At 39.4% G+C, this 21,486-nt stretch overlaps 1 protein-coding gene across 10 annotated transcripts in view; it reads right to left on the reverse strand.

Moving 5' to 3' along the window:
• Positions 1 to 21,486, reverse strand: part of LOC125463260 (voltage-dependent calcium channel subunit alpha-2/delta-1) — a 617,517-nt gene that overhangs the window by 204,124 nt on the left and 391,907 nt on the right. For all 10 annotated transcript variants that reach the window (XM_059654605.1, XM_059654607.1, XM_048554305.2 and 7 more), the window contains one exon: positions 18,995 to 19,064. In XM_059654605.1, the coding sequence (XP_059510588.1) occupies positions 18,995 to 19,064 (70 nt within the window). The remainder of the gene's footprint in view (positions 1 to 18,994; positions 19,065 to 21,486) is intronic.

A 21,486-nucleotide genomic window follows, 5' to 3' on the forward strand; every position in this document is an offset into this window, starting at 1 on the left:
TTATTTCTGATGTCTGCTACAAGGAAGATGATTGCAAGGGTCCTCTACAAGTTTATCCCCCCATTTATTCTTTCATGGGATAAAGGTTTTGATGGCTAGGCCAACATTTATTGCCCATCCTTAATTGTCCCATTTGCAGTTAAGAGTCAACCAAATTACTGTGGATCTAGAGTCACATGTAGGCCAGACCAGGTAAGGATGGTGGCGGTTTCCCTCCCTAACGGACATTACTGAACCAGATGGGTTTTTCCAACAATGGATTCAAGATCATCATTAGATTCTTAATTCCAGATATTTATTGAATGAAATTCCACCATCTGCCATGATGGGATTTGAACCTGGGTCTCCAGGATATTATCTGGGCCTCTGTATTAACTGTCCAGTGATAATACCACTAGGCCATCACCTTGCCCCTAAAGCCTCCTCTCATTCACTGAAGAACTCCTTCCACAGTCAACACAAAGTTTACATGAGAGGCACACAATCTTCAGTGCGTGATAAATTCAAGAAAAGTACAACAAACAGCACCAACTGACTTTTCAGCCTCACAAAAGCCTTCAAATCTGCTAGCCATGAAGTCTTATAGAGTACCCTCATCAGATTCAATTGCCTGGAGAAATTTGTTACCATCTTTCACCTACACCATGGCAGCATGAAATTCATCAATGGAACCACCACAAACTCTATCTCAATGAATACATGGGTTAAACAACATATGCTGCCAACTCTCCAACATTTACCTTTCTACAATATTGTGCCTGACCTACAACAAATTACCCACAGATAGATGAAGAATCTATAGATCAGATGAGTGATTCTTCAAACTATGCTGCCTTCAATCCAAACCCAAGATCACTCCAACCTCACTCAATAAGTTTCAATGCACATGAGATGCTTGCATGCATAGTCAAAGCTAAGCTCCACATCAGTGTTCATTCTTTCTCTGAAGCACACAAGAAAAAAAACCTCTCACAAAGCATCCAGAACCCTGAAATCCTCTTCCAACCAGTTCCCACAACAAATCGCCATCCCATATCACTTCAGATCAACATTGAGATCTTAGAAAATTCGGACAAAATTTTTCATGTTGTGTGAGTGTCCATTTGATGAAAGCAAACATTCATAATCAGTAAATTCATCATCCTGTTAATATCCTCTCACAGCCTTCAGTGACTGAGATTTGGAGTGTCTGAGGACCACCATCTCAAACCTGAACATCTATCTCAAACTATCTAAATCCCCATGGTTTACAGGGCAGCAGCGACTTCTGCACTCCTGTATGCTTCACAGATTTGAACAGGCTACAGCAGACACCTTAGAGCACTGGAAAAATCCCGTTAGCCGCACTTTTGCAACATCCTCGAAATCTGGAAAAAAGACCCCATCCAGAGTTCTTAACCAAGCTAACACAGTTAGCTTCAAGGTGTGAGTTACTTTTAAACAGTTCTGCAGGATGGGATGTATCAATGACATACCTGAGATCAGGCTCCTGAAGCATCTGTTCAGCTCCAAACTCAATTACAGCCTCAGTCAGAATAAAATCTGAGAAACACTTGAGGGTTGTCCTCAAAGCATTCCTGAAGGGGTGAAACATTGCTGCCAACTCGTGGGGAAGCCTGGTTGTGAGCAACTGAAATGGAGAAGGTTGACTCAGGAAGATGCTGAACACTTTGAAAGACTTTGTTGAAATGTGTGGGGGGATAATGCATGAATCTCCAAACACCTCACATAACAAAGCCTTCAAGGATTATGTACCGAACGTTTGGCAGATTCTGCAGATTGCACATTGAATACATCAGCCTTCTCAGAACACATAAACCAGTTTGGAAGCAAATAATCCTCAATGCTGAGGAACTGCACGAGATGATTTGAAGAGAAACTAACATGTAGTTAAAAAGTGGTTCTTCAATTTCCTCAAACCTGAGTTTTTAAAAGTCTGCAAATTATAGAAAGGAGAATAGTCTCGAAGTACTAAGAAAGAAAAGCAAGATTAACTTTAGGTTTCAAGAGAAGAAACTATTAACAAGAAAAATGGAATTGAATGGAGTTTGTGAAAAACACATTTGAGAAGCCTAACAAAGCAGCAAAATAGAGGAGAATGTCAGGTAAAATGGCATTGAAGAAAATATGCCTTGAAAGCCAAAAGAAAACGAAAGAAAACCCAGGTGGAAATGTCTATTGTCAGGTGCCCATCTGTGTATAGCAAAGCCATGCATGTCAACTGGTGGTGATGTATGACAGAGACTGGGTCAACACAATGTGGAGCTGGAGGAACACAGCAGGTCAGGCAGCATCAGAGGAGCAGAACAGTTGATGTTTTGAGGAAGAGTCACCGGGCCCGCAATGTTAACTCTGTTTTCTCCTCCACAGATGCTGCCAGACCTGCTGAGCAACTTTGCTTTTGTTCCTGATTTAGAGCATCGGCAGCTCTTTTGGTTTTTATTCAGTTGATGTTTTGGGTCAACTCTCGAGCTACATCTCATTGAGTCCTGATGAAGAGTCCCAACCCAAATCATCGACTCCCCTACTCCTCTGATGCTGCCTGACTGGCTGTGTTCATCCAGGGTTCATTTAACTGAATGTAAGATTTCATGTGAACTTTCAAATGAACTAAATAGACACTTAACAATGACTTTTGAAGAGACAATATGGCAGGGGCAAATCAATAGATTTATAAGAAAAGTACATGCCCAGGTTAAAAGATTCAATCTTCTTAAACAAATACAAAATTTCTAAAACATTGTGATTTTTCTATTTTGTTTAAAAATGTTAGGGGGGGGGACAGATTATCAGCATTAATTTTGCACTGTGGGTGAACGTACTCCTTTAAAATGGTTATGTACACCAAGTTGGATCATATCCTTTCTAAAAATAGCACACATAAGAATTCTACAACAGTGCATTAACTAAGTCATTTAAAAAATATAGAGTGCTGAGGGTAATTTTGGCTCCTTAGAAGTCTATTCAGGTATAACTCACAATAATTTGCATATTTTGTACAGATAGCACAATTTTCCTTCATTAGATAAGAAAGATCTGTAATGCACAAAGAAGGCTTTTAGCACAATGGCTTAAAGCAAATTATATCAATAAAATTAAAGTTATCCTATTTAACTGCAATCAATGAAGGAATGGGGAATCAAAGAAAGTTTTAAAGCTTCAATCAGAAGATTGAATCACATGGTGGAAGCACGTCCATAGCAGTTCACTGAAGAATAAGGTCTAGTGTGTTACTGCTGCCACTTTAGACAGCATGACATGGTCTCTCTTTCCAATGTTAAAGCACAACGTTTCAGGTCATTAATTGCTGAAACTAAATAACAGGTCTGACATCATAGAAGGATAGAAAAAGAATGACATCATTCAGGCCTCAAGCCTTTTCCAATGAATTTAGATCATCACTAATCTCTGATCTAAATTCATATTGCCCCTTTGCCCCATATCTCTTAATTTTACATTCAGTTAACATAAACCTATCAATATTGGTTTTATTATTCACAACTGACCAAGTCTTTTGTTATACAGAGCTTTGTGTGCAAGTGTTTTCTGACTTCAGTCCTGAAAGGCCTGCTCTAAATTTGAGACTCTGTCCACAGTCCTAAACATTTTACTAGTGGAAATAGTTTCTCTTTATTTACCTGATCAGTTCCACTAAAGGTTTCTGAGGGTGGACCTACGCCAACTGGACTACAGGGGTTCAAGAAGGCAGCTCACCACCACCAAAGGCAACTCAGCACGAACAGGAAATGCTGTCCCAACCAGTGATGGCCACATTCCATGAATGAATTTTTAAACATTTTTTATAGCAGAAGTAAAACTTGCACCCCTTTGCATTCAACTGCTTCTGATAGAGTGGTTAACATTCCATTGTCTTCATAACTGTTTTCTATAAACCCATCCTTCCCATTTCAAAGAATTATGCACATAGTTGTCCATATGTCGTTGGATTCAACTGTTTCTAATTTTTCATCATCCAGAAAGAATTCTGTTGTCCTGTTTTCTCAGTTAGTGGCCCTGTTCCTTTTTCTGCTTGGACTCTAGTCCCAGTCCAGATCCAATATTACAGTTCTTTCCCATCATGGTTCTATTTCTTCAGTGAAATGTGATCTGTTCATCGCAATGTTAAATTTAACTTGGCTCTGGAATATGACAGAGATTAAAACCTTTGAGGCAGATATTTAATTCCACTGTTGCTCCGTGCTACTTTCTGAACAGGATCTGTTGCTTGCTTATTCCTATCCTTTTGGTCTCAACATGCATCAGAATGACTGACTCCTTCAACTCTCTTTCCAATACTCTTTCAAGGTGATTTGCAATTCCTTCATCCTGGTGCTAGTTAGGCAACGTATTACATGGGACTCTAGGTCCTACTTACAAAAGATACCAATGACCAGATTCATTACCGAATCTATCACAACTTCTATATTAAGTTTTGTGTTTGCTCCTTCGAACCACCTCCTGCTCTAAAGTGCCACAGTTAATGTTACGGTTGTCCTTCTATCAGCCATGATCCTATCTTCACAGGCAGATAACAGATTGTGCATGCTGGGAGAAAGGGTTAAATTCCACAGACTCTTATTCTCCATCACACCTGAGTTTTCCTTACACATTATCAGTGACATTGACCCCATTTTGATCCTGCAACTCTCAAATGCCTGACTCAGTCCGAGTAAATTACTGCACTGTCCTGCATATCAGAGTGTCCTTCACTCCTTCTCCAGCTAAATGTCTCTGAGTCATAAAAAATTGAGACCGTGATATCTACCGTAGCCAAATATGTGCAGAGCACTCAAACACATAGCACATACTTTGTAAATTTAATCAAGATTTCTAGACATATGTCAGCAAACTACCGCCAACGTGATTGGCAAGAAGGTTAGAGAATGAAATACAGGATTCAGTCATTCTAATGAATGTTGAGATCAAAAACATGAGAAAGCTTCCTGAATTTTTCAGTCCCCATTCAGTATCTACTTTGCTATATCTTAGTTGATATTTAGTCGATAATTATTTTGTACTTCTTTCATTGTAAGTAGCAAACGGCACCAAGCAATAAATAACCAAAGATGTTAAATACTAACAGCCTCAAGGTTAGTTAAACCATCACAAGTACCTAGAGTAACACCCACAGCCCTCTCTAAACTGAATTCCCACTCTCAAAATTCTCAATTACACATTGATTTGTGTCTCACGCAGTTCAATTTGCAATATCATAAAATAAAGAAGAATGTGGATGGGGAGAGTTAGCAAATCAAAGGAATGCAATTTCCTCAAAACAAAAATGAATCGGAAAACCTTAAATGTTGCTCTAATAAATGGAATTTAAACCATTCACAATGCAATCAGAATATAAACACCTGGACTGGTTTGGTCACATAGGGGAAAGTTGCAATCTGAATCAGAAGATGAGGAAATTGTTCTGGCTCAGAATCTTCATTTTAATCAGCAAACAGGTGGAAAGGATGAACTGAGGATAATAGCGAGTTTTGAGAAGATTTGTAGTTCAGGTTGAGGTTCTGGATGTGAGTTTGCTCGCTGAGCTGGAAGGTTAGCTTTCAGACGTTTCATCACCATTCTAGGTAACATCATCAGTGACCTTCTGATGAAGCACTGGTGTTATGTCCCGCTTTCTATTTATCTGTTTAGGTTTCATTGGGTTAATCAGTCCCGACCACAGCAAGTAAAGGCTGAGGCAATTTGAACTCCCGGGCTTCACTTCTATCTTCACCCTCCACACCACCCACCCCATGCCCTGCTCCCCACCCCCCACCCACTCCCCCCACCCCACTAACTTGCCCCTGAACTAGGTGGGAAAAGACTTCCAGATGGCAGAAAACTGGGCAGCGATAAATTAAGTTGCAGGGAAGGAGTTTAATAGAATAGAATCATGGAATCCCTACAGTGTGGAAGCAGGCTATTCAGCCCATTGAGTCCAAAGAGCATCACATCTAGACCACACCACCCCCTATCCCCACCCTGTCCTTGTAACTCTGTATTTCCCATGGCTGTCCCACCTAGCCTGCACATCCTTGGACACTACGGGGCAATTTAGCATGGCGAATCCACCTTAACCTGCACAACTCTGGACTGTGGAAGGAAATCAGAACGGCCAAAGGAAATCTATGCAGACACGGGGGAAATCTGCAAACTCCACACAGACAGTTGCCCAAGGGTGGAATCAAACCCAGATCCCTGGTGCTGTGAGGCAATTGTGCTAAACACTCAGCCACCATGCTGCCAAGGGGCACAGGTGGTGGTAATCAGGAGTGAGGAGGCCAAGACTGTGGATAGACATAAAGTATTCTTCTGATCTTGAAACTTATCTGGTTCACTAATGTCCGTTAGGGAAGAAGTTACAGCCTTAAACAAAAAAAAAGTTGTTTGAGCCCAAATCTATTTTGAAAGCTCATTGGAAAATGTCAGTATACTCAAATAGGGGAAGTATAAATTTTCCCACTCCCCCCAGTCCAAACCCACAAAAATCAGCAAAGAATGAGTAAGATTGGTGGTTTGCTTACACTGCCCCAGAAATTGTATTGCAGCATCTCAGGAGGAGCAAGAATAGCATTTAAATTACCTTCTTGAAAAAAGGAAGATTTAATTCTATTAATATAAATTGCACTCATCTGCAGTGCTTCATTGCAACTATGTAACTGGAAATTAAAACCAAAACTTGACATTGCAGAAGTCCAAAATATAATTAACAACAATGAGCTTTCGTTTCATTTAAAACGGGGTTAAATGCCAGTGTTTGCAGCAATCCATGTTATCTCCCATGAATGCCAGGTGAACAGAATTCCCACAGAGAAGTTAAGCTGAAATTGAAGGGATTGAGTAGCTCAAGCTGACCTGATGTTTTATACAAAGTGTTATGTTGCAGATGTAGATGCAGTTATTGAAATGGATGTTTCGACACGAAACTCTCAAAATAAAATCGAGCATCATTAGGTCAAAATTCAACCATCTACATCTCTACTGGCATCTCCCTGTATAAATTGCCCATTATTTTCTTAGAAGTGTGCCTTAATTTCAACTAATGGAATTCAATATCACACTTCTGTGCTAAGTGCTCCTGGATGTGCTACTGAGCTACAATGATAAAATGTATTCTTAAAGAAGCCATCTGGTCTAATTTTACACAGGATGCTTATATAATGTAACTATTCTTTTATATATCTCATTTATCTGGCTAAATTAGGGACTGAGAACTGTAATTTCAGTTTTAATTGCTAAAAATTGAGATGCATGCTGGACAAGTTAATAGATGCATATTTTAAATTTCTGGCTTACTAGGTTTGATAGTGATCCTCTAAACAAGGAACTGCAAATTTTAATTTTTTTTACTTAGGAAAACTGAGATCCATGAAGCAAGACATCAATCTGTGAATAATTGAAAAATCTTAGATTTTTCAGTATAAATTTACACTCCAAGTCAAGCTCAAAGTGATGCAGTATTTGAACTTCAAGCCGAGACAAGGCTGGAAACATTGGTTTTAATTTTTCAAACTTACCTACATTCTGGAAAGTTCCAACCAGATTACAAAATAGCAAGTATGACTCCTCAATTCAAGAAAGGAGGCAGATAGGATGCTTAACATTTGGCATAGGAAAATTGTTAGTAGATTGTGTAGGAGGTTATAACTGGGCACTTGGAAAATTGCAAGGCAATCAGGCACAGTCTACATGGCTTTGTGGAAGACAACTCATGCTCGACTAATTTATTGAATTTCTTTGAGAGAAAAATAAGAAATGTGTACAAACAGGCGCTCATGGAAAAGCTTTACATAGTTTTCCTGAAGACATTTGTTTAGGTGCCACCTCGAAGGTTTTTATGCAAAATAAGAGCTTATGGCGTAGTTGGTGATACACTACCATGGATAGAGGATTGATTAGTCAACAGAGAACAGAGTGTTGGGACAAATGGATAATTTTCATATTGATAAAATGGGATGTGAGACAGGGATCAGGGCTGGGGCCTTGACTATACACAATTTATATGAATTGTTTGAATGGAGGGACCAAATTTGTTATTTCTTAAAAATGCTGATTCCACAGAAATAGACAGGAAACTAAACTTGAAAAGGGCATTAGGTGTTCTGGTACATGATTCACAGAATATTATTTACCGGCCAAGGGGTATGCAGCATAGCTGGAGGTATACAGCATGGTAAAAAGACAGGTATGCAAGCAGGAGGTGAGGCCAGAGTTGGAGACACACCAGGAGGATTGGCTTTCACAGGGGCTCTTAAAATATGATGATGGAATTGAAGGTTTAGTTTACGTCAATAGCAATCAGCAGTAACATATGGAGTGGTTGGAGTGACATATACTAGAAAGGATGATGGTTGTGATTGTTGTTCAATGGGGAGTGTTGTCGAACATACAGACCTAGGGGTTCAGGGATTTTTGAAAAGTTGCGTCACAGGTAGACAGGATGGTTAAGAAGGTATTTAGCACGCTTGCCTTCATTGCTCAGGCCACTGGTGTCGGAATTGGGATGTCATGTTGAGATTGTACAGAATGTTGGTGAGGCCACTTTTGAAGTGCTTGGACAGTTCTAGTCTGTCAAGGAAGGATATTATTAAATTGATGAGGGTTCAGAAAAGATTTACCAGCATCTTTCCAGCACTGGAGAGTTTGAGTTTTAAGGAGAGGATGAATAGGCCGGGACATTTTTCACTGGAGCGTCGGAGGTTGAGGGCTGACATTGTAGTGGTTTATAAAGTCATGAGGGGTACAGATAAGGTGAATAGCAAATGTCTTTTCCTTAGGGTGGGGTCATATTTTTAAGATGAGAACGTTTTAAAAGGAACCTAAGAGGCAATTTTTTTCACACAGAGGATGGTTTACATGTGGTTTACTAATTTATTTTGGGAATCTTGGTTGGCATGGATGAGTTAGGCTAGGGTGTATTTTTATGCTGTATGACTCTATCTTACTTCTAGAGCATTGCTGCAGGAGTTTTATCTTTTCTTTCAAAAGACAAGAACATCTATGGAAAAGTATTTATTCCTTATCCCTAATTGTCTTTGAACTAAGTAGGTACTAGGCCATTAAAGAAGACTGTTAAAAATCAACCAGATTGTAGTGGGTCTGACCATATAGGCCAGACCAGGTAACGGTGGCAGATTTCCTTCCCTAAAATACATTAGTGAACCAGATGGGTTTTTACATTAATATACAACAATGGTCATTGTCACTATCATCAAAGCTAGGTTCACATTCTTGTTTTTTTATTACATGAATTTCAATTCCATGGTGCAGTATGAATTAATGGCCTCAGATACGTAGCCTGGGTTCCTGAATTATCATCAGTGACTTTTCCACTGTACCTCTGTCTTTCCCCCTACCTAGTTCCTCAGGGTAGCACTGCAGTCCCAACTATCTACTGCTTCATCAACAATCATCACTAACACAAGTTTAGACGTGGAGATATTCATTGATGATTTCACAATGTTTAGCATCAATTGTAACTTGTCTGATACTGAAGCAGTGTGTCTGTGTGCAGCAAGGTCTGGACAATATTCAGACTAGCAAGTAATATTCACACCACACAAGCACCAGGACTATGATTATTTCCAATAAGTGATATTTTAAACATGCCATTAACATTTAATGGTATTACCATTACAGAATCCTCCACTATCAACATTTTGTGGGCTTCCATTGACCAGAAACTGGTCAGAAGCAAATAATTCTGAAATGGTCACCTCATCTCCAGACTCCCCAAAGCCTGGTAACTATCTGTAAAGCAAGAAATACTTTGCATTTACTTGGATGAGTGCAGCTTCAACAAAACTGAGGAAGCTCAACACCCCCAGAGCAAAGCAGCCTGCTTGATGAGCACTCCGATCACAACCTTCAACATTTACTTCCTTCACCACCAATGCCCAGTGGCAGAAATGTGTCCCATCTACAAGATGCATTACCGCAACTCACCAAAGCTTTGACAGTGCCCTCCAAATGTGGCATTTAGAAGTGCAAGGGCTGTAAATAAACTGGAGTACGGCCACTTGCACATTCCCCTCCAAGTCACACACCATCTTGACTTGAAAATAATCACTGTTCCTTCATGCTCACTGAGTCAAAATCTTGAAACTCCTTTTCTAATAGCACTATGAGTCTGCCCACACCAAATAGACTGCAGCAGTTCAATATGGCTGCTCACTTGCACCATCTCAATGGCAATGAATGATGGGTAACAAATGCTAGCTTAGTCAATGGTGCTTAGATCTCTTGAATACATGAAGAAAAATTGTGCAATTTTGCAGTTTTAATCTGATCATTTACTTTTGAGGCACAAAGTATAGTTAGCTACGTCCTATAATGTCTAACTGAACAACTGTGAAAATCATAAAGATTTAGCATGAATGGAACTTAACTGACTCAGCTCTGATACCAACTTGTAACTGCTCTACAATTTAAGCATGATTAAAATCTCTGAGCTTCATCAGTGGTAGGAACACAGTAATCCTTCACTTTGCCATATGGTGGGGGTGCATGCAGATACAGAACCATAAATTGCCCAAAAAAGTAAAACATCTGTGGAAATATACCAATACTAAAAGCAATACTTCTCCAACATTAACCCTGCAGGCATGAATGCTAGGTAGCTGAGCTACTGGGTCAAAGCTCAGCTAGTGTAGGGTGCCAGTGAGGTGATGAAATGGATGAGGGTTCAGTTGTTTAGTTAAGACATTGGGGTAAAACTTACTTATGGGCTGATTGTTGTGAATGGTCTAGTTCTAACAAGTCATGGGATTCCTTTTGGAAGGGTTCATTCAACCATGGGCCATGCAACCATGCAACTGAGATGCGAAGGAGAAAGGTGGGAGGAATCAGTTGTGCTGCATAAAACAGTGCGGCCAGAACAACTTCAATTCATAGATTCATACCACTCAGAAAAGGCCCTTTGGCCCACTGAGTCTGCACCATCATAATGACCACTATAAGTTTGCTAATCCCAGTTTCCAGCACTTGTCCCATATCCTTGAATGCTACGCTATATGAAGTGCTCATCCAAATATTTGTTAAAGGTTGTAAAGCTTTCGGCATTCACTACCTTCCCAGGAAAGGTATTCCAGATTCTTGCCACCTACTGAGTGAAAATATCTTTTCAAATTCTCTCGGAATCTCTAACACGTTACTCTAAAACCAAGCACTCTCGTGATTGCCCCCTCTGACAAGGGGAACAGCTGATCTCTATTCACTCTGTCCATACCCCTCATAATTTTATCCAGCTCGACCACGTCCCCCATCAGCCTTCTCTGCTCTAAAGAAAACAATCCAAGCTTAACTAGTCTCTCCTTATTGTTCAACTTCTCCATCTCAGGCAGATGCTAGTGAACCTCCTCTGTACCTCTTCTACTGCCAGCACATTCTTCCTGTAGTGAGGTGACTGGAACTGCACACAATATGTCCAGCTGTGGTCCCATCAATGCTCTGTACAATTCCAACATTACCCCCTTGCTCTTATACTCTATGCCATGACTGATGAAAGCAAGTGTCTCATATGCCTTCTTAACTGTTCTATCACATGCTCTGTCAACCCCCTGCTTCTCTAAGCTACCTATTGTCCTGCCATTCATTAAATGCTCCCTCATCTAGGTTCTTCTTCCAAAGTGCATCATGTCACACATACCGGGGTTAATTAATATCTGCCACTGGTCTGCCCAACCTATTATATCTTCCTTTACCTAAAAGCATTTTCTATGCTAATGATACTCTCCCAGTCTTGGTGTGGTCTGCAAATTTGCTTAATATTCCTCCCACATTTTCATCTAAATAATAAATGTACATAACAAACGATAAGTGTCCTAGTAGTGATCCTTGTGCTAAATTGCTGGACACAGGCCTCCAGTCACTTAAACAGCCTTCTACCACTGCTGGATAATGAAATGTGAGGCTGGATGAACACAGCAGGCCCAGCAGCATCTCCATCTGCAGTTCCCATTATCACTTCTACCACTGCTGTTTGTGTCTTATTACTAAACCAGTTTCTGATTCATCTCACCAAGGTTCCCTCAGTTCCATTGCTTTAACCTTCCCAACCAGTCTCCTATGTGGGACCTTGTCAAAAGTGTTGCTAAAATCTATATAAACTACATCAACTGAACTTCCCCAGTCCACAACTTGATCACATTTTCAAAGAATTCTAACAAATCTCTCAGGCATGACCTCTCTCTGACAACGCCATTTTGACTATACGTAATTAACCCATGCCTTTCCAAGTGGGTATTAATTCGCTCCTGCAGGATTTTATCCAACAGAAAATACACTTGGTTCTTCATTGCTAAATTTTTAAATTGTTAATTTTGGTGAAGTTATAAACAGCAATAATTGCCTTTGTACCATTATGTTCTTTGTGTCACTTAAATATAATTTAATAGAAACAAAAATCTCAATATCTAAGCTGGGAATTTCAGACAAATGTGTCTGACCTTCTTGTGAGTGTTCAGTAACATTTTCTGCAGACTCTCAATGTCTGTATCATATCAGCTATCATCACTCTTTAACAACCCTGTCTAGGGTGTCAAGAAGTCAGTTCATTTTGCCATGGTATAAACATTTAAATTAAATTTCAAAGATAATTATAGTTAAAACCAATGCAATGCAATCTCCAAAGAAGCACTTCTAGTACAAGCTTGATTACTTGTTACTGTCAAATAGATTTGATTATTATTAGTGCTACCAATAATGCAGAAGCAGATTATTGGTTCACTGCAATGAAAAGACGATAATTACTGAGTGAAAGTAGGTCTTTACTTCCTGGACACTCTCTCTTTCTTGGAACATCATAGTTGTCAGTCAGAAAGATGCAGCTATGAGGTGAGTCTGGAGGAGGTGACATATTCAAAAGTGCTGCTCATGACCCGTAGCTAATTCAAGCAGTCTCAGCTTTGTGTGTGTCAATGCAACAGTTGACTACGCCTTTATTTCTCTTAGCCTTATCCCCAGTACAAATCCAGTAGTGCACACACATCAACAGAATGCTAGTGGAATGTACCCCTCAGTTCCCCCGTTTGCTACAGAACATGGTTAAAATAACCTACTTACTGTGAACACTGAAGCTGTTGCATCAATTGACTAAACTACACTTAGAAAAGAAGGGGATACAATGCTTACAAGGTATGTTTGAGAGCCAAACTGAAAATCTTTGGAAAGAATTGAACTTTCCCTCTTCGGCGAACACTTATTTGCAATTGTTTTCACCGTTACTCAACAATTTCTGCTTACCTACCAAGTCTAGAATTAAGACATTTTATTAAGCATGTCACTGATCAGTTTAATTGTTTCAGAGTTTTCCTTTCAAGTTCCTGTTGAAGCTAACTTTCATCTGAATCTTAGAGTGGACTATAGTGGTTCAAGAAGGCAGCTCATCATGACCTTCTCAAGGGCTGCTCGGGATGCTCAATAAATGCTGGCCGAGCCAGCGATATCCATGCCTCACGAGTAAATAAAAGAGATATTTTTGCCCCAATGACTCACAACATATTACAAAACAAAGCTGACTGCAAAATCTCAAAAATGCATCAAATTGCTATTTACTATTTTTTCTCTATATCGTACTTTGCTATCATACTTAACTATCCATTTAAGTTAATATTAGATCCAACAATAATGAAAGGTCACTATTGCCTATATTGCATTTTTGGTCCCACTGCTTGAGAATTTTAAGTTCTTAAACTGCTGAAGCAAAGATAATACTTAGGCATATAAAATGGTTCAAAAAAGATGTTTAATCAAATAACTCAAAATTATATTTGAGTACTGTAATTAAATGTGATATTTTTCACAGTAGGCATTTGAATGTGGTCTAACATACTGTGTAATTAAAATGACTTAAAACGTAGAGCATTATGCTCCACATCCTCATTCAATTTGCATTAGATTTATAGCACCATTTTTAGGCTTCACAGAAATCCAAAATATAAGTTAAAAAAAACATCCATTGAGTGGCTCTGAAACACAGAATATGACACTGTGGCAGAAAGCCAACATATTCTCAGGAGGCATAAGTACATTGTTCATTATATTTGATTGACACTCACAACTTAGTATGCTGTGAGCAATGTATTAATTAATAGGTAATGTCTGCAGATTTCATCCACGCAAGTCTCATAGAAACTGGCAGAAAAAAAGTGCACTGAGCATTGTATTGACAGATATTCCTTCATTATATCTCTTAGTTATAAAGTTTCATTTTATACTTTCCCATTGCCAAAAATATTTTTTGCCCTTTTTGTTTATTTTTGCCCTATTTTGGTCTCCCTGGACAGGGTGCTATTTTTTGTACCATGTTATGAGGATTCAGGCAATTGTTGCCAGGCTTATATTAATTCTACTCCTAGTGCTTAAATATATGCTATTACAAAAAGCAATTGTGTCTGCAACCTCCTATATGACAAATTTACAGTCTAACTACGGAACTTGAGACAGAGCAAGAGAATTCACTGACATTCTTGCATTGTTTCAATTTGGCTACCATTCTAAATAGACTGAAGGAGACTGCAAGATGGAGCCCTATAAACTAATATGACCTGCTGATCATAAAGCTATTTAAAGGAAGAATTGTTCGTTCAGTCTTCAGGAGGCATGAGAAAAACAGAGTAAGAAATGGTGGTGAATCTACAGTGTGCTTCCCTACATGGGAGAACAGAAAATACTTCGTCAATGATACCCATCCACACATGTTAGCGCAAACCATATTATTATCTTGAGGGACAATCTGGCTGACTCTTAGCCTGCTGGAAAATTAGGGGTGGGAAATAATTCATGGCTTAGCCAGTGATGGCTACATCACATGAACAAATTTAAAGACATGTTGGAACTTGCATGCTAATGGATGTTAACAAAGGTGAAATTGACAAGTTAACAGTCCCACTTTCTAACTGGGGAACACAAAGTCAATACCACATTTAAAAAAATCATGGAGGGCAGGAATACACACAATATTTTTCATCGCAAATTAATCTTACATTTCCAAGGAAGTCATTTATATCGCCATTCCCACAGAGAGATAACAGCCCATTAATTTGGCGTCAAAATAATGTTGAGGCTGAAGCATTCTTCATTGTTTCTGAACAAATGTTACCAGAACATGAAGGCCCTGAGGTCTCAGGTTATTCTTACCCCATTTCATCATTGTCAGATGCCAAACAGCCTAGGCATCACTGTTTCATTAGGTGTAAAAATGACATATCTAAACCAGATTTTTAAAATTTAATTGGAGTGGCAATAAGCAATGGAAGGAAAATACATGAAAAAAAAGCTCAGTATAAAGGCAGGGTGTGAAGCTGGATGAACACAGCAGGCCAAGCAGCTGCTCAAATTCTCCAGCATCGGCAGTTCCTACCATCTTAGTATAAAAGCAACCTGTTTTTAACTTGAAGGTAACTGCATTGACCTTGGCTGGGCTTGGGAACAGGCTGTTGTGCAAAGATATAGAGGCATTTAGACCTTTTTCCACAAAGGAATGTTTAAGAAAAATACTCAGATGACAATGCAGCACGTAATTTCTGGATCAGAATAGCATTAAAATGGAGGACATTTTCCAGCTCAGAGGGGCCTTTCACCATCGAGCTGGGGTCCTGGAAACTGAGACAGAGTTCTACGCCAAGCATCCACCAGGAGTCCCTGACAAGTGGAGGGTAGGGAGACTCGCTTGTTGAATGTGTCTAAAGTAGTTTAAGCTAATAGATTCTCCCAAAAGTTTGCATTTATCTGAAGTAGATTAAGCTACCAAATTTGCTTCATATCAAAGTAAATGTGTCTTCTTGTATTCATTTTGATTCGACCTTAAAGAACCCATTCAGCACTTTTAGCCTAAGAATACTATAACCTCAAAAGAGATCACTTCATCCAGCAAAGATCAGGGTCAAAACTGGTATGTTCCCAGTTTATACTGCAAAGAGTTTCCCTCCATCGCAAAGGGGACATTTGCAGATGATTACACAATGTTTAGCAACACTTGTGATTCCTCAAATGCTGAAACAGCCCATTTACAAATGTCACAAAACCTGGACAACTTCCAAGGACAACTGGCAAGGTAAATTTGCACCACAGAAGAAGTGCCAGGCAATCATCTTCTCCAGCAAGAGAGATTCTAACATAGCCCCTTGCCATTTAATGATCTCATTATCACTGGATTCTCAACTATCAACATCCTGGGGGTTCCACTGATCAGAAACTAGGTTGGGCTTGCTAGTCAATTACTACAGGAGTAGGTCAGAGGCTTGGAATCTTGCAGTATGCTGACTCCTCAAAGCCTGACCATCATCAACTAGACACAAGTCAGGAGTGTGGTGAAATACTATCCACTTGGCTGAATGGTGCAGCTCCAACAACACCCAAGCAGTGTGACACCATCCAGCACACTTGATTGGCACCACATCCACAAATATCCAGACCCTCCATCACAGAAAATAGTAGCAGCAGTGTGTACCATTCACAAGATGCACTGTAGAAATTCACCACGGCTCCTTAGACAATATTTTTCAAATCCATCAGAACTACTATATAGAAGAAAAAAGGCAATAGATACATGGGATCACCACCACCTGCAAACTCTCTTCCAAGTCACTCATCCAGACTTAAAAATATATCACCATTCCTTCAGTATAGCTGGGTCAAGATCCTGGAATTCCCTCCCTAACAGGTTTGTGGGTCTATTGACAACACACGGACAGCGGTGGTTTGAGAAGGCAGCTCCCCACCACCCTTTCAAGGGCAATTAGGGATGGATAATAAATGCTGGCCCAGCTAATGACCTTCACATCCCATGAGTGAATAAAAAGAACTTTTTAGCACATAGTATTTTGATGTAATTGAGTTGGAAATGTTTAGGTGGCACTGTAGTTGCATCAACTAACTAATCAATTGAAAGATTAAATCAAATCCACTGTTTTTGCCATGATTATATCTTTGTGCTTTCCTTTTATTTGCTGCCAAGGGCACGCAGAAAACTCTGTCGGCTGATGAAAGTGTGAAGGAAGACAAGCAGGAGGCTGGAAGAACACAGCAAGCCAGGCAGCATCTGGAGGAAAGGAACAGTCAATGTTTCAGGTATTGCCCTTCTCAGGGAAGTCCTGAAGAAGGGTAATACCTGAAACATTGACTGCTACTCTTCTCCAGATGCTGCCTGGCTTGCTGAGGTCTTCCAGCCTCCTGCTTGTCTATCTTGGATTCTAGCATCTGCAGTTTTTTTCTGTCTCTAAAGCATGAAGGAAACTTGCTTGGCACAGCTTCTGAACTTAATACGACAGTGAACAATACTATAGCACACTGTGTAAGCACCTATCTCTGTACATGTTAGTTATGATCTTCCCTGTTTTCATTATTTGAGTATTTGCTTATCAATCTATACCAAATATGTCCAACAGCACTTAGAACTGTCCATTCAAACTGTCAATTTGTTGAAAAGAGAAACAGAATATCAAGGTGAATAAAAACTCTTTTTGTTCTTAATTTTATGGCTGAATGATGAATAATGTTGTGAAAATAGGCAAATTCAAGATTTGTATGCTTTAAGAGTGTAATTTTTAGTTTAGAGATACGTTTTTGATGAAAGATATTAGAAGCATTTGGGTTAGGAGACTGGGAAAGCCTATGCTGTTTTTGAAGAAGTCAGAGTTGAAATTGGGAAACAATAAACAAAAAATGGTCTTTTGTCAGCCCGACAAAGGAGCCAGCAACTCCGTCGAGACTGTAATTTTTTGTCTCAAGAGGTAGAAATCTTTGGGCCCCAGAATTAAAGTGACTCTTTACAGATAAAGTAAGTTAGTGGACATTTTTATCTGGGACAGCCCAGGTGGGCCATATTGCCATGCAGATAAATAGATACAAGGAGCTTTTTGCATGGTTGGGTTTCACCTGTACAATATCTCAAAAAAACAGGAGTTAGTGCTGGATCCTCAAAGTAGCTTTGAGATGAGCAAAAGGAAAGAAATCTGGCAGGAGCCATAGACAAGCAGCAAGAAGATATTAGAAACTGTGGATACTTTCTGATTCTGGAGTCAGTGAACAAGAAAGTGGTGAGGCCTATCCTGAAGCTGGGGTGTTCATGATCACAACGTGCTTAAGCAGTTGGCCATGTTACAGTATGCTCGTAGAAGGGTCCCAAGAAATCTCACACCTTCAAGAATAGCAGGCACAATGATAAGAATTAACATAAATGCCTGGAAGCTGTAGCTCACCTTGGTTTGGTTCCAGGAGAAGTGGAGGAAACTTCAAAATCCTATAAAGTATGGGGACACTCGTGGATCAAAATAAAATTAAAATGGGGCATGTCATGGTGGGCTTTAAAATTTATAATGTAAATGATTTATGGAATTTAATGTTGCTAGTAGCTTTGTTTACTTTGTTTAACTCTTGTAAACAGTTTAGTTTAAAAACATGAAGTATTGTGACATAATTCGTTCAGTTAATAACTGAGAGTTTGGGATTCTTTATAAACGTTACTGGTCTCCCTTGAGATCATAGTAATATGATAACTATGGAGAGTCACTTCTTGCTTTTCTTTAGATCTACTGTATGAACTCAAGCAATTTTTTTACTTTCCTGCACCTTTTTATAAATAGCATACAGTGCTCCGGGGTGGAAGCCAATGATTAATGCTACTATCTATGTTATTAAGTGATTTCACAACAGTAGCTGTGACATCAATGGATGACAAAACCAGAGGCCAAGGCTAATGGACTGGGGTATAGCCGATGATTTAATTTATATTAATTTATAAAATATAAAAGAGTCTAAGTAATGGCGACTCTGACAATTATCACTGATTCAAATAAAAACCTATCTAGCTCACTAACAATCCTGTGGGGTGATAATCTGCCATCCTTACCTGCTTTGGCCAACAAATGACTCCAGACCTCAGTAATAAGGTTAACTGCCCTGAGAAAAGGTATGTTAAACCACTCAAGAGCAAACACAGGCAGGCAACAAATGCTGACATTGCCAAATGCCCACATCCCATCACTGAAGCAGCACTTACCATGGTCTTCTCCGAACATCATACAAGTCGATCCTGTTGGCAGTCTTTGTTAGATCAACCCATGGAGATGCTGGAAGCAAAGCAGAAAATTGCAATTGATTTTTAATTTTAGTTATGACTAGGCATTTAAATTGGCAGGCATTAAAACTGCATAACTTGGTAAAGTCCAATCTGTGAGTTGAAAGTTGAACCTTGAAACAGCTTCATTCATTGAAAATTAACCTGAGACCTCCTCATCACAAAATTCACAGTGGAAAATCTAGACTGCTAGAAATTCAGATAGTGTTTTACTTTGTGGATATTTTTAAATTCCTGTTCTGACCTAACAGGCTGCCAGCAGTTACCTAGATCCCTGCCAATTAATTACACGTTCTAGTCGATTCAATTTAACTTTGTCATCAGCCTAATATTAGCGTTTTACCTTCCATTTCAGTTTACTTGATTACACTCTGAATCAAAAAAAAATTGCAGGTGATTTCAGGAATCCAATGTGTACCGAGTATTTCAACTTCAGTAAAGTACTGGAATACCAGAGGTGTGGAGTTCCAAATGATGCAGAGATTCAGACAGATATTAAAGAGTCCATCACACTACTTCACCAAGGCTAAGAAGATTTAGGAACATCTAGGAAGATTTACCCCTGAGCAAAATTCTTCTATCAAATGCAACCAGCAAGACCAGATTAATTGGTCATTCTACTCATTGCTGTTCCCTTGGATCCTGCAGTGTATAAAGTGCTTGCCAAGTTATTGTGACTGCACTTCAAATTAGCTCCCTGCTTGTTAAGTTCAATTAGATATTTCTGAGGGATATGGTATCATACAAATACAATTTTTTTTAGTCTCATGCAGACCAACATTTATTTTTCTGGTAATTATTTAATAATTAAAGAAGACAGCAAGCTTCCTCACATCTCAATTGAAGTAACTGTAGCAGCAGCTCACCAATATAGGAATTCCATTTCCTATGACATTGTTTGCTGTTAATATCACATTAAATAAAGTTACTGCCTTTCATTTGAATGTCAGGCTTATAGGAATTGAATTATAACTGAGTCTTTAAATGATGGATCGAGGCTGACAGGCATTCACTATCTCTGATTCATCAAACAAGCACTGAAAAATGCAAATCATGTTCAGTAAAACAACCCAAGAGGAAGGAATCTACAAACAGTCTATCACATTCAGGGAAAGCATGTCTGACAGCTTATCTCTAAGCGATATGGTTCGATCTTGGTACCTACGCTACCACACTTTGTAAGTCAGTATCATAATGAAAGGAAAGATAGAGGGAAACAAACTGAGCCAACATTTAAGGAGAATACAGCTCACAATTTTACAGAAAGTAATAGTCTTGAATGTCCACACAAATTTTTGGCATTTCTGTTACGTTTCTTCAGGGAACTATCTATTCTGGCCAGGAAAGAGAGCCTCTTCCCAAGATCTTCTGCCTCAAAACCGATTATTTTGAACTCAGTAAAAGTATTTGGTTCTTCCCACAATCAATTAAAAAAAAACACCTCATTTCATTTAAATAAAAGATTCAGAGTTTGGAATTCAAAATGTCCTGGTCCTTCTCCCATTGTGCATTGGCAGGAGGGAGAATGGGAATGACAAGGTACAGCAATTAGAATGGGCTAAAACACATCAAAGTGATGAAGTTTTGTGCCAGCAGCAGGGCTCTGGAGGTGCAGTGGGAGTGTCCCTACCTTGGAGCCAGGAGACCTAGGTTCAAGTCCTACCTCCTCTATCTGTGAACAGGTTAACTAGAAAATATATTTGTACCAACAGATAGTTTGTGCTGTGGCTACTGCAACTGGGAATTATCCTGCAGGGTCATTTTTTTAGTGGCATTTAGCCTAAATAACCTTTGATGTGTGAGAACACCAGATTTTGACATCTCCCAACTCAACAGGAAAGGCTACTTAGAAGCAGTACGTTACTTCTCATGGGTCTACCTTTATATGCTATTATCGTGAAGAAAGGAACAAAGGAGAGAGGGAATGTTTAATATACATTTATCGTGGTACCAATCCATCATAGTGGCCAGTCTGAGGCTGAGATTCCGTAACCTGATAGCTTACAGCTGGCAGGTGTCCATACGGGCAGTGCCAGTGGGAGTGATGGCACTTATCAGCAATGCACCAACCAGCGCCAGTCTAATGTCTTAAACTAGTGTGTCTTAGAGAGAGAAATAATCAGAACAGAGATGTTCTAAACCAATCTATTCACACTGTGATTTCCGGTCATGATTTGCCTGCAAGAAACATTATGGATTTAGTATGGTTTCTGATCTTTGCAATAATACTGAAGAGTAATTTTCTAAAATTGCGCAGCCAGGGCCTGGATGTTCCATTGGCCAGACAATCGTTCTTCCAGCATGGATGGGATTTCCACATGGCAACCCTGTGGAAATCCCACTATTTCACACTCCAAAGGAATTGCCTGGGAAATTGAATTTTCCACTTGGTAAATCCATTACACTCAAACCTT

The sequence above is a fragment of the Stegostoma tigrinum genome, chromosome 25 (genome assembly GCF_030684315.1).
Source record: "Stegostoma tigrinum isolate sSteTig4 chromosome 25, sSteTig4.hap1, whole genome shotgun sequence".
NCBI classification, from domain to species: domain Eukaryota; kingdom Metazoa; phylum Chordata; class Chondrichthyes; order Orectolobiformes; family Stegostomatidae; genus Stegostoma; species Stegostoma tigrinum.